This window comes from Mustela putorius, unplaced genomic scaffold (assembly GCF_011764305.1).
Source record: "Mustela putorius furo isolate JIRA1106 unplaced genomic scaffold, ASM1176430v1.1 tig00000083_pilon_pilon_pilon, whole genome shotgun sequence".
Lineage (NCBI taxonomy): Eukaryota > Metazoa > Chordata > Mammalia > Carnivora > Mustelidae > Mustela > Mustela putorius.
The window spans coordinates 9152184-9165882 of record NW_025421273.1 but is presented as its reverse complement, the minus strand read 5'-3'; the positions used below and the strand labels follow the sequence as shown (position 1 = coordinate 9165882).

Sequence of the window (13699 nt, the reverse complement as noted above, 5' to 3'; positions counted from 1 at the left end):
GAATTATCATAAATTCTCTTTGTACTTTTATAGAATATGGTCCATGGATGGATATGTATTCATCCTCATCCCATTGAGATATATATATTTCAGATTCCAATATGTTTTTTTTCTGGATAGTATATATAATTTTTTTATTTCTTCAATTAAAAAAAATAATACCTTACATGATCTATAAGGACATATAAGAGAAACTGAAATGGGCCTCAAAATATTTATTTATTGACATTTTTGAACACCTACAACATGGATGAGCTCACAAACAGGAAATAGAATGGAAACAAGGGGCACCTGAGATTAAAGCCTCTGCCTTCAGCTCAGGTCATGATCCCAGGGTTCTGGGATCAAGCCCTGCATTTGGCTCTCTGCACAGCCGGGAGCCTGCTTCCCTTCCTCTCTCTGCCTGCCTCTCTGCCTTACTTGTGATCTCTCTCTCTCTCTTTTATTTTTAAATAAATAAAAAATCTAAGAAAGAAAGAAAGAAAGAAAGAAAGAAAGAAAGGGAAAGAAAGACCAGGAGAAATAGCATGGTTTATTAAAAAAAAAGAATGGAAACAAGTAAAAGTCAGAACTTTGGATATGAAAGAACTTGTTTATAACTTTGGAAGTTCTTCATTATAGTTGGATTCAAGAAACACACAGGCCTTCTTTTAGATTTAAAATTAATCAGCTCTTTATTATGAAGAGTAGACAATATTTGAGTAACTTGCTTCTCTTCCTTTACCTGCTGCTTCCAAGTTTCATGGTTCCTTCATAGGTGACTAAAATTCCCCTGAGCAGAGTGGATGATGAACAAAGAGAAAATTTCTGCTCCTAGAAAGTAGCTTTGGAAAATGCTAAAACTATATGTGAGTTGAAGAGTCAGATTCACTAGGAAGCTAGTGCAACTTAAGTTTGGAGTTCTTCCTGTATATGAGCCTCTTCTTCTAAGATTCTGCAAAGGGCCTTAGCAACTTGTTTGTGGTCAGGTGTTTTGCTAGGTTCCAGTCACTAATTGAAACCCCTGGCTCTCCATCCCTGGATTAGATATCAGAAGACTGTGGGTATAAGGTCTTTGGCACTTCAGACAAAGCAGGTCATTTCTCAAGGTTCTCAGAGTTCTCATCAGATAAATGAAGGTAGACTAGAATTTTGTTTTGGGAACTTTTGGGTGCTTTCATGACCATTTGAGAAATCTGTGACCCTTTTCCATGAAGTAGAACAGATATACAATTTTCACATACTTATGGACTTTCCCGAAACTATTTTCATAACCCTAGATTAATCTCTTGGATAATAAAGTCTTTAAGTTTCATGCAAGTCTAATATTCTGCTATATTAAGAAAAGCTAACTTCTAGTTTATTAGCGACTTTTTAAAAGGGCAAGAGATTATCACTCTAGCCATCTATTGATGGCTGTTCAATAAGTGCCTTATTGATAGGTTGATTTGGGTTCCATTCTGGGTTTTTTTTTTTTTTATTTGTTTGCTTTCTGTATTGTTTTCTTTTGTTTGTGTGACCTTGAGTTCTCTCGGTTCTCCTGAAGACTTTCACTTGAAGACATTTTTTATTAAGAAAAATATTTTAGATGCCTTTGGACTGAACCAGTATAAAGAAGTTATGGTGTTTACCTGAAGCTAATAAAATAATTTATGTTTTCCCTGTAAACGGGAACTGAAAAACAACCAGTGTCAATACCAAAATCAATTTGGAAAGGATCTCCTATGAAATTAGGTTTCTCAAATAAAATGTAGTTTAACAAGAAATGTTCACTCTGTCTTCCTTCTTATGGGGATATTTTTCATTAGAAGGTAAAAATGATGCTGTGTTTTGAAGCAATAAACTTAATATGTACCAAACTTGATGGCGTTCAAGATCAAAGGATTGAGTTTCAATTTAAATGTATGGATTTTTTATTAAAAAAAATACAAAAAAATCTTGGTGGAAAATAGATCTAGAGACATTTTATGTATTTTTTCCATGTCATCTAAGAAAATTGCAAAAGCTTACGTTCAAAACTGTGTAAGATTTAGTATACACAGACAGGAAACTACTCTGTATAGATTTTTTAAAAATGTACTAGTACTGTTCTGCCCTTGAGCCAAGATGAATTAATATTTTTGTTCTTCCTCTGTAAATTTTCTCTGTAAAGATTGTTCATTATTGTTCAATTTCAATATGATTGCAAATTAAATGATGCAAAACTCAATAAAGTAAAATACACAAAAGGCCAATTAACATGTTATCTCAGTAAGTATATAGAAGAATGAGGGAACATACTGTTCCACACAGTAGCATATAATTAAGATGTAGTCATAAATCAAAGAAATATTTTGACTTGTTTTGGTGCACAGGTGGCTTTTAGAAAGATTGATTAGCTCCTCTTGCCCCCTTGAGATGAGAGTTCATAGTTACTCCTGCAAAATTAAACAGAATAATTTCTCAAACTTCCCACAGTGTGTATGCTTCAATGCAGATAGCATGCTGGAGACAAATGTTTGCAAAGTGTTCATCTCCTTGTCCATTCCTGTTCCAGACGCTCTCTACGATGTCATCACTGTGGGAGCCCCAGCTGCCCATTTTCAGGGATTTAAGAATGGTGGTCTTCGGAAACTACTCCATCGATTTGAAATGGAAAGACGAAAGTAAGTGATGACATGATGCATTAATGATACTAACTTCCCTTTGGGAAAGTTTGTTTATAAGGTTAGGATGAAGAAGCTTGGTCCATCGCAATGAATAGTTCTTGACATCTCCAACCCATTAAGTACCTTCAAGTTGCCTAATGGCCAAGAAAATATTGGAACAAAAATGAAATTAGAATACATGAAGTGCCTGTGGTGCCTGGGTGGCTCAGGGGGTTAAAGCCTCTTCCTTCGGCTCAGGTCATGATCCCAGGGTCCTGGGATCGAGCCCCGCATCGGGCTCTCTGTTCAGCAGGGACCCTGCTTCCTCCTCTCTCTCTGCCTGCTTCTCTGCCTACTTGTGATCTCTGTCTGTCAAATAAATAAATAAAATCTTTAAAAAAAAAAAGAAAAGAAAAGAATACATGAAGTGCCTGAGTGTGTTGCTTATGGAGTAGCACTATGCTGGCAGAAAAATCTTCTGGAAACTATGCTACCAAAAAATAAGATCTATTCTGGTATCAACTATGGCTCATTCAATGGAATGGTATTCATGTGGAGATTTAGTTGAAAATGATCTACTTTAACTGTGAAGCCCAAGACACTTGATGGAGAGCATGAGTCCCAATTACGACTCTGACCATACTAGTGATTTCCACTGGGGCTGAAGGCCAGGCACCTAACTGCCTATCATTTAATCGTGTCATTTGAAAAAGAGACATCAATGTAGAACTCTGTTAAATGGTGAGATTAAATCAGTAATCTTGTATTCCTTAGGGATAAGGCATAACACAAAAACCAAAGTATTATCACTGTCACTTATAATTTTATTATACTTCAATTTTTTGTGTGCTCAGTTATTTTAAAATATTGCATCAGTAGTTCAGTCCCACATACTGACCCCCACATACTGAGTTTATCCTGTAATATGCCTATATTCATGTAAACCATCAAGAGTGTTATTCAGGTGTGAAGGGTAAATTTCCTTTCCTTTTAAGGTTGTTACTCTTCTTGGATTACAGTCCCAAATTTTGAAAATTAGGGGAAAATAGTTGTTCTTAGTCATAGTTGGTTTAGTAATAGTATTAGAAAATGTGAGTGGCAGAAACAGAATTTTCTAAAAAGTTTTTATCACGTAACACATTTGTTATTCAGTGTCCAGATGTTCAGGAAGAAAGCATTCAGAAATTTGGAAGCGGTCAAATTGGGGCACCTGGGTGGGTCAGTTGGTTGAACTTCTGACTCTTGATTTCAGCTCAGGTCATGATCTCAGGGTCCTGAGATGGAGCTCTGCCTTGGGCTCCACACTCAGGGAGGAATCTGCTTGAGAGTCTCTCTCTCCCTCTCCCTTTGCCCCTCCCCCTGCTGGCACTGTCTCTCTCTTTAAAAAAAAATTACTTAAAGTAAGTTAGAATTGAATAAGTAATAGACTATTATATTAAATATAAACTAATAATATAGCTATATGTTTTTTCTTGTTTTAAAGAAATTGACTTTGGGGTTGCCTGGTGGCTCAGGTCCAATAAGCTTCTGAGTCTCAATTTCAGCTGGGGTCATGATCTCAGGGTTGTGAGATGAGCCCTGCACTGCATTCCACACGGGGCATGGGGCCTGTTTAAGATTAGCTCTCTCTCTCTCTCTCTCTCTCTCTCTGTACTGCTTACCCCTCTCCCACTCACATGCTCGCTCACTCTCTCTCCTTCTCTCTCATTAAAAAAAAAACACACAAGCATGGAAGGAGGGAAGGAAGGAAGGGAGGGAGGGAGGGAGGGAGGAAAAGAAGGAAGGGAAGAAAGGGGAGGAAGGGGAAGAGAAGGGAAGAGAAAGAACAAATGGACTTTGGTACAATACTATTAACTTAGATACAATCCTTATTCAGATTACTCCAGGTTTCATTTTTGTGTTTGGTGGGTTGGTTGAGAGGACATAGATAGAATTCGATGAAATTTTATCACAGGTGTAGATTAGAGTAACTATCATCAAAGGACTAATTCCTTTATTCCACTATTCCACTAGGACTATTCCACTAATCATCAAAGGACTATTCCATTACCACCGAGGAACTCCCTCAGGTGATCTCGTAATAGTCACACCCTCCCCCAAAACCTTCTGCTGCAGAAAGTTATTCTGTTGCCTTATTATTTCAGCAGGGAGTAGAAATCAGAATTGCAACCAGGGGCTCTGAGAGGAGAGGCGCTCCTATTTAAGTCATGGAGGCGGGCAGCCAGTTATCACAGACCTCATAGGGAAAGGATGCCATCTCTTTGCTGAAATGGGGATGGGAGTGGAATACAGGTTTCTACCCAGGGACTGTACCAGGGAGGGGCTTTTCTCACTGACCCCTTGCTGCACCATTATTTAAGTGGGGGGAACAACCTGCCATTTTTCTGATATCACCCACAGAATAGACAAGTATGAGTGAAACTTTTCTGTTCTGCTTGGCCACCCTTTACTAGTTGTCTGGCTTTTCTTGGATGCCACTTTTACCTGGCATTTTGCATCACTGGGATATGAGACAAGGAAAAAAAAAAAAACACAAAACTATGGAACTCACTATCGTGTTATTCCTTTAGTCCAAAGGCGCCCAGTCAAAGTGCTCTCCTTTTTCCACCTCTGAGATCCTTCTGATAAATGACTTACAGCTTTTGTCTAGAGTATTTTTTGTAATTAGAGAAGTAAAATAGATTATATTTACTCCATCTTGCCTGGAACTGGAAGTCTCTAATCTTGAGAATTCATCTAATCTATTTGTTTTTCTCAATCAAATGTTAGAGTTTATAACACAGTTAAAAGACTGAAAACTGTCCACAGGGCACATAAAATCTAGTTGAGCATATAAAGAGTTGGCATATGATGATACATGGAACCTAACTGTGTAACTTTGTAAAATCCTAAAATACTACTATATGCTACTATACTATTACAGAAAATATTGAGTTGTGTGATTAGACTCTGAATAATATTTTTTGAGTCTTAAATATCTCCATGAATATCTGAATTTTTTACTATTCCTCACCTCTCACTGGGATGTTTATATACCTATAACCACACACACACACACACACACACACACACACCACTTTTAGGATCAAATTTAAAATAAAAGGAAAAAGAGCATCCAATGCTTATAAACATTAATTTGCTTTAGGTTTTTCATATGTGTTATTATCCCATTATCTTACTAATGACTTTATTGATAAAATGCAAAGAAGTTTTTTAATTAAAAAACAGTATGTTGTGAATCTCAAAAAGTATTCCATAGGGCAGTGATACAGGACAAATACGGCTTGCTGAGGCAATACACAGATAAGCATGGTTTCAGCCAGTCCATCAAGTTAAGAGGTGATATAAACAAAGACTTCCAGCATGAAGTGACATCATACTATGCAAATTATTTTTCTGTAGATTCTTTCAACAACAAATATTGCATTTGTCAGTCAAAAGCAATAACAGGAGTAAATATGACTATATGAAATGAGTAACTTAGACTAACACACTTATTTACATTTGGCAGTGCAGAAAAGCATATTAGGTGAAGGAATTTTCTTCAGCTCTGTTCTTTTGCTACTTCCCCAAAAGACAGTCAAATATTTTAGGCCAGTTTTTTAAGGGATTGACTATAGCTGTTACACTACCTCACCTCCATTTATTTTCATCTTAGCTATGCTAATGAACTATTGTCCTGTGAGAACATGTGTAATTTATGTGTCTGTTCCTCAGGGATCTGTCTTTTGATGAAACATTGAATACATAATGAGAAGGGTTTTAGTATAAGAAAGCCTTGCTTACCGGGGCGCCTGTGTGGCTCAGTTGGTTAAACTCTGACTCTTGATTTCAGCTCAGGTCATGATCTCAGGGTCTTGGAGGGGAGCCCCACGTTGGGCTCTCACTCAGCACAGAATCTTCTTCTCCCTCACTCTTTATTCCTTCCCCCTCCTGCGATCATGTTCTCTCTGTCTCTCTCTCTCTCTGTCTCTCAAATAAATAAATGAATAAAATATTTTAAAAAGAGCAAGCCTCGCTTATAGTGTTCATATAATGTAGCTTAGATCACATAAAAATGCATTTTAAAAGCTACAAGATAATTAATAAGAAGAGTGATCTTTTTAAAGAACAAGTGTCTGAGTGTATTTCTCTGTTCAGAAACCTTCAGGGGTTCCACAGTCATCCACTGGGCCTTCAAAGCATCTGTGATCTCGCTCCACCAACTTTCTACTTTCACCAATCACACCTTCTCCTATAGTTGCTTCTTAAATGCTATATAAACTGTTTCCTTAATGGACCTCACACTTTTCCACCTCTTCTTCTTTCCTTTCTCATTTCCCTTATATAAGAAATTCTTCTGTTTTCATCTTCCCCCTATTTTCTGTTTCTTTCTGTCAAAAACATACACAAAATCCTATTCAAAATTCCGCGCATCATCCGTCCTAAGAGTCTACCCTCTCCATTATGTCTTCCTGATTTCCCAAGTTGATTTGACTTCCTATTCCTAATATTTTATTTTTACTCCCCTTATAGCCTTATTAGGTCAGGGTTATGATGTATTAGGTTTGTTCTTGTGTGATACTCCTGTAACAGTTTGTGATTCCCTTGATGAAGAGATAAATTTGGATCTTTTGGAGTTCCCCAGAGAGTATTTGGTATACAAGTTCAAATTCAGCAGGCATTGGAATTCACATATGAATCAGTTACAGTCTCTGATTTAAAGTGCTGAAAACACCAGTGGGAGATCAAGTTTCACAAATAATAATAATTCAGTACAATCAGTATTACATAAAGTAGGGCTTCTCAACCTTGACTGCATATTACAATTACCTCTGGAGCTTTAGAACATTTTTATCTCTGCCAAGATATCACCCCAGACAAATTAAGTGAAAGTCATGGGAATAAAGCCCAGGTATGGGTATATTTTAAAAGATTCCCAGGTAAGAATGATGTGTAGCAAGAGATAGATGTGAGTGGATAGTGCTGGGAGAAAACTATGGGGCGTGGAGAATAGAAACAAGAATAGTGACACAGTAGAGTTACACTTGAAAAATATTCAATATAGACTCTCAATTGAGATGTATCAGGAAGAAAGAAAATTTATACAAGGTAATATCTGTTGATATAAGAAGAAAAATATTACATCTTGCTTAGTGGAAATGTGTCTTTAAAGAATCCCCAAATCATTAATAGTTGCAAAACAGCACCAAGATCAGAATAAAGATATAACAATTTTGATCTGAGAAAACGTGGGCTTGAGTAACATGTGAACAAATAAAATTGAACATATTATAAGGGTTTTCATGCCATAAACATGAGATTTTTCTGAGACAAAACCCTAATTGCACATGTTATTTTTCTAAAGGACCAAAATTAGGATGTTTGTAGGCTGTGTATTCAGTTGTTACATGAAACATCAAACAATGTTACATCAAACTTTCCTGGAGTCAGTAATTTACATGGAAGCTCTTTAAAGCTTGTGGATTCCTCCCCCAAAATATGATCAATTCTTTACTTCTGCTGTTGCTTAAAAGAAAGGGGGTTAATTGCCACAACAACACATGTTTTGCCTGCTTTGAACATTTGTGATTTCAGCAGGAATTTCAGAACTTTGACTGAGTACGATCATGACCTAAAAACATAACCTTTTCCTTAAGATGGAAAAGTACCTTAATGAAAACCAAGAATCTTTATAAAGAAGAAAAAGTGCCAGTGAAGGGCAATGTCAACTTCATGTGAAAATATTAATTCCCTGTGATCTGCCTATTCATTTGGAGTAAACTCAGAGCCAACTCCCTGCAAATGACCTAATGTCACATGCCTGTGGACATGCTCTGGTGTTCCCATCCCTCCCCCATCTGTTCCAGATAGGAACACAGTCAACATTTACTACCCCATGATTTCAAATGGAAAAACAAAAAAGAAAAAGATCACTTGGAAAAGTCATAAGGAAAATGAACTAAAATTTTACTGACAGGAATATTGTAGGCTAGCCTTGAGCCTGCCACAACCTGAGTCTGTATTACAATTTGGGGGACTTTTCTGATGGAAAGCAGAATATTAATACATAGGGTTAAACAAACCAGTATTACCTTTATGAGATCAATGGTTATGTGGTCATATGACAAAAACCCTGAGGGAAATTTTCCTATTGTAAGGAGAAGATGTTTCCTCATTCTCTATTTTAGGAAGAAGACTTCTTGCGTAAAAGGAAAACTATTGCATTAGGCAAGGAAGCTCTGTGTAGCCTACAGTGAGGCAGGCATTCATTTAGCCAGAAATGGGACCTGGATGCAACACCTCATACCACTACCTTTGATATATGTATCCTTCTGATAGAATCACTAACCACTGCTTAATTTGGGGAAATAAAACATAAATTAAACAGCTGAGATGTCTAAACAAAACAGTTTTCCAACTTATCTTTTTTTGTACTCTCTCCAGTAACTAAGCAGTAGTTACAAAAAAATTTGTTTTAAACCTTTCGTTTTCATACTTAAGACTAAGATTCTCATTTTTTAAATGAAAGGGAATTAGTGATTCAAATATATTCAGTGAAAGGAGTAAAACTGCATCCATGATTTGTTTGGAGAATGAATTTTTCTTTCTTTCTTTTTTTTTTTCTACTGAAGTTCTTTTGCTATCTCTAGCTTGATCTCTGGATTTCTCTTAGAAATTTGTCTTGTTCACTAGCAGACCAGTTTAGTCTGAGATCACGATTCTGTTTATATTTTCTGTGTACCAAGAGATCATGCCATATATCTTTTCATTAGAAATATTTTGATCTTTAAATAATGTGAATTTAAAAATATTTTCTATTAATTATTTCCTTTTTTAATTTTAATTCCAGTGTAGTTAATATACAGTATATTAGTTTCAAGTGTATGATATAGTGAAACAATACTTCCATATGTTATCCTGTGCTCATCACAAGTACCATCCTTAATCCCCATCAACTATTTAACCCATCCCCCCCCCCACCTCCTCTCTGGTAACCATCAGTTTGTTCTCTATAGTAAAGAGTCTGTTTCTTGGTTTGTCTCTTGTTCTCTCTCTTTTTTTATTTTGCTCATTTGTTTTGTTTCTTAAATTCAACACATGAGCAAAATCATAGGTATTTTTCTTTTTATACTTTCTATACTTTCTATTATCCATGTCATTGGAAATGGCAAGATTTCTTTCTTTTTTATATGGCTGAATAATACTCCATCGTATAAATATACCACCCTTTTTTTTTTTTAAGATTTTATTTATTTATCAGAGAGCACACTACCCAGTAGTGTGATTACTGGATCACAAGGTAGTTCCGTTTTTAATTTTTTGAGGAACCTCCATACTGTTTTCCACAGTGACTATACTAGTTTGTGTTCCCACCAACAGTGCAAGAGCATTCCTTTATCTCTGGATCCTCACCAACACTATAGTTCCTTGTGTTTTCAATATTAGCCATTTGAACAGGTGTGAGGTGATAGCTCATTGTGTTTTGATTTGCATTTCCCTGAGGATGAGTGATATAGAGCATGTTTTCATGTGTCTGTTAGCCATTTATATGTTCTCTTTGGAGAAATATCTGTTTGTATCTTCTGTCCATTTTTTAAATTGAATTATTTCAGTTTTATGTGTATTTTTATTGGAAAATGTAGAAAAGTCAAAATAAAGATTAAAATTGCCTCTAATCTCCTTTCTGAACAAGACAGTCCCTGCTGGCATACAAGTGTGGTCTCATCTAGTTCATTTTTACACATATAATTTACACCCTTATTTTTTTTCTCTTATAAGCTTAAAAATTCAGAATGGTTTAAAATGGTTAATTCTTCAAAGTATATCAATTGAATGCTCTACATTGAAAAAAAAAATCTAAGTGTTTGTGGTTCTTTGGAAGTCATGACCAATCCACTAGAGGTAGTCTATTTTAAAATATCAGTCTTATAGGTTATAGTTAAAATTCATGTCCTATTCACTTCCAAATATATTTTCTTTCCTTTTGAAAAAAATACTTTATACCACAGGAAAAAAAAACCCACTTTATATCATATAGGCTCTATGGAAATAAAGACTAGGTATCTACCCATTCATTTTTTTCTTTTGAACCAACACCTGGCAATACGTGATTTTCAAGGAGATAGCAATTTCACTCTTCGTGTAGATTATAAGTTGATTCCTTGGGGATATATTTTCTTCCACCTATGATTTAGTCTTCCTCAGCCACTCTTAGCTCTCTGCTCAGTTCATCTTTGAGCCAATACAAAGTGAGGGCTGCCAAAACTATGGCCCATGTCTCCATGACAGTTCCCTGCATGTAGCTAGCTCCCTGTATAAACAGCATCAAATCTTCCAGAGAAAGTGGATTTTTATCTCTTACATACATATAGTTTGGAATAACAAGAAAATAAACTGTGTTTAAATAAATAGTCATGTTGAGACTTCAACATACTGTGCAAATGGCATGATTAGGATTGCAAGGCATTGAGCTTCCTGTGATAGAAGGAAATAGAGGGATATTTCTAAGTTGAATATGACCCTAAATGAATTTGTGGTGCAGTTTTTCTCCTTCTTTATTCTCTTTTTAACTAAAGAGAATAACAAAAACAAGATTTGCTTGTAGCACACAAATTTAAAGAATAAAGAAGCATTTCAACTGAAAAGCCTACCTCTTCTGCTATCTCTACCTAGAATAAATCAGTTAGAACAGCTAAATGTATTTCCCTGTGTAATTTCTTCTAGGCGTCCAACCATTTGAATTTTCAATGGCTATGACTCAGTCCGCAAACTCAAGGTTCAAGGGATTGTGATGTTCTTGAACTTTCCATAACGAAGTTTAGTTTTTTCTGGCTGCATACTAGGTTAATGCAGAAACTTTCATTTTAGAAATTCATAGACTCCACTCCCTAAATGGATGGAATCGTGGCTTGAGCACAGAGTTGCTTTGTGACATTAGTCAAACTACCTCACCTCTCTATAACTTAGTTTCCTCATTTGTGGTTTGGAAGTACTGCTTACCTCATAGGGTTGTTCTGAAGATTTGATAATTTCATATACACCAAATGTTTTATAACAGTGCCTGGTACTTAATGAGGGCCTAACAGATACTAGCTATTATTTATGTAAAATATGTAAACAGGTATATTTTCACTCAGAAAAGTGTTTTGGCAGTGCCTCATTTCAATTCATGTAGATCTCATTTTTTCTAAAAGCTATGTACATTTTATCGATTAAGTGTAGCATAATTATCTAACAATACAATATTGGTGATCATTTAGGTGATTTCTAATTTTTTTGTTATAACTACACATGTTCACAGGATACACCCTTATTTTTATGTCCCTAAAAACTGTATTTCTTTTTTGATAAACTCCTAAAAGTAGAATTTCTTAGTTGAGGTGGTAAATTTTAGAGATGTTGCCATGTTTCCCTCCAAAATAGTTGTATCAATGTGTATAAAATGCCTAATTGCCCACATATTCTCAGGCTCTGGGCTACTGACACCATCTCTGTGTGAAGCCCAGCTATGGCTCATGAGGTCCAGACATGCACTGACAACCATCTAGCAGACAGCTCTACATTAATGCTATCATCCAACCATTTCAATGTCAACATATTCAATCATCTCTCGATCTCTTTCCCTCAAACTTCTCTTGAGAATCTCTTTTCTTAATAAAAGTCACCACCGTTCACCTAGATGTTCATTTTAGAATCTGGAAATCATTGACTACTTTTCTTCCCTTGCTTCCTCTTCCAATAAAATAAAATCAGTTCTTTCAGTTCCACCTTCTTATTTTTCAGGAAGTCATTTATTTCAATAATAAATAATGGGTTCGGACAATTCTAACGCATGAAATCACCATCCTTTAAATATTCTACTGCCAAATCTCTTAATTTGGCAAGATTAAGAGATTAATCTCTTTCCAGACTGGCTCTCATCCAATCTGTTTTTCTCACTTTGGTTGGAGTAATAATTCCAAAAGACAGATACAGTCTTGTGATTTCATAATGTTGAACATTTCTTAGCTACCTCTTGCCTGGAGTATAAAGTTCAAGGCGCATAATATATTCATGTGTCATCTGGTCCCACTTTCTTCTCCATTTTCATCTTTCACCCCATCCTCTATATGAACCAGACTAAATTTCCTCAGTTTCAGGGCTGTCTGAAAGCCTTTTTTGACCCATTGGCTAGACTGCTGCTTTAAGACTTCTGTATGCAGCCATCCCTAATTGTCTGTCTTCCCCTCTGGACCATGTGTGTGGTTTACCACAGTATCCTCAGGAGCTAACGTCTAAGTGTTTGCTGAGGGGGTGAATAAAAGAAGTGAAAGGATTACCTATCACAGGACTATCTTTCCTCTGCCTGAATAGACCAGTGTGGTTGTATCAGGTAGCAGAAACATAGGAAATAATTGTGGAGTTGGGAAATAGAAATAGAGGAATATTTGTAGAAAATGTCTCATAAGCTTTAAAAGCAGCCATTTTTTTTCAAGTATTAGAACGTTAGTGTTTGCTTGCACCTCACTAGGAAGGGAAAATATACTTTTATGTGTTCTGAAAGGGGATAGATAATAAATTCTGTAAAATCAGCCTAGCGTAAAATCTGATTCAATATTAGTAATGCAGTAGTGACTTTAACATTTCAGTTGGTGACATTTTTCCAATCACCAACCAAAAAGCTTGTGAAGCCAAGTGTGATCTGAAGTGTAGGCAAAAAGCACTGTATGTAGTATGACAATTGCAGAATTCTTAAAATTAAATCTTTCCCTTAAAGAAATGACTTTAATTGTAAGTGAAAATAAGTCTGTTAAATGACCTAGAATTTCTAGTGATAATAAATTTGGTGAAGAGAAAAGTGTCTAAAATGATAAAACACATCATCAGTCCTATTGGAGGATTTCAGAAAGCCATTGAACTTCTCACCCTTCCATTTCCTTGTTTGCACTATAGATGCGGCTGATTTCTTCTGAAATCATTAGATTATTAGAAAGAGTGGTTAAAATCTTGAGATTTTAAGGAATGATTTATGAAGTATATCATCACTATCTTTCAGGAAGATAATTTGCCTAATTTGACTTTCACAATTAAACGTTTTAATTTTACAACTATTAAAATACGATTTCTGCTTT

The 13699-nt window shown here is 35.8% G+C and overlaps 1 protein-coding gene across 6 annotated transcripts in view; it reads left to right on the top strand.

Moving 5' to 3' along the window:
• The window catches only part of INPP4B (inositol polyphosphate-4-phosphatase type II B), an 830315-nt gene that overhangs the window by 672392 nt on the left and 144224 nt on the right, over nucleotides 1-13699 (top strand). For all 6 annotated transcript variants that reach the window (XM_004768442.3, XM_004768441.3, XM_004768440.3 and 3 more), the window contains one exon: nucleotides 2516-2624. In XM_004768442.3, the coding sequence (XP_004768499.1) occupies nucleotides 2516-2624 (109 nt within the window). The remainder of the gene's footprint in view (nucleotides 1-2515; nucleotides 2625-13699) is intronic.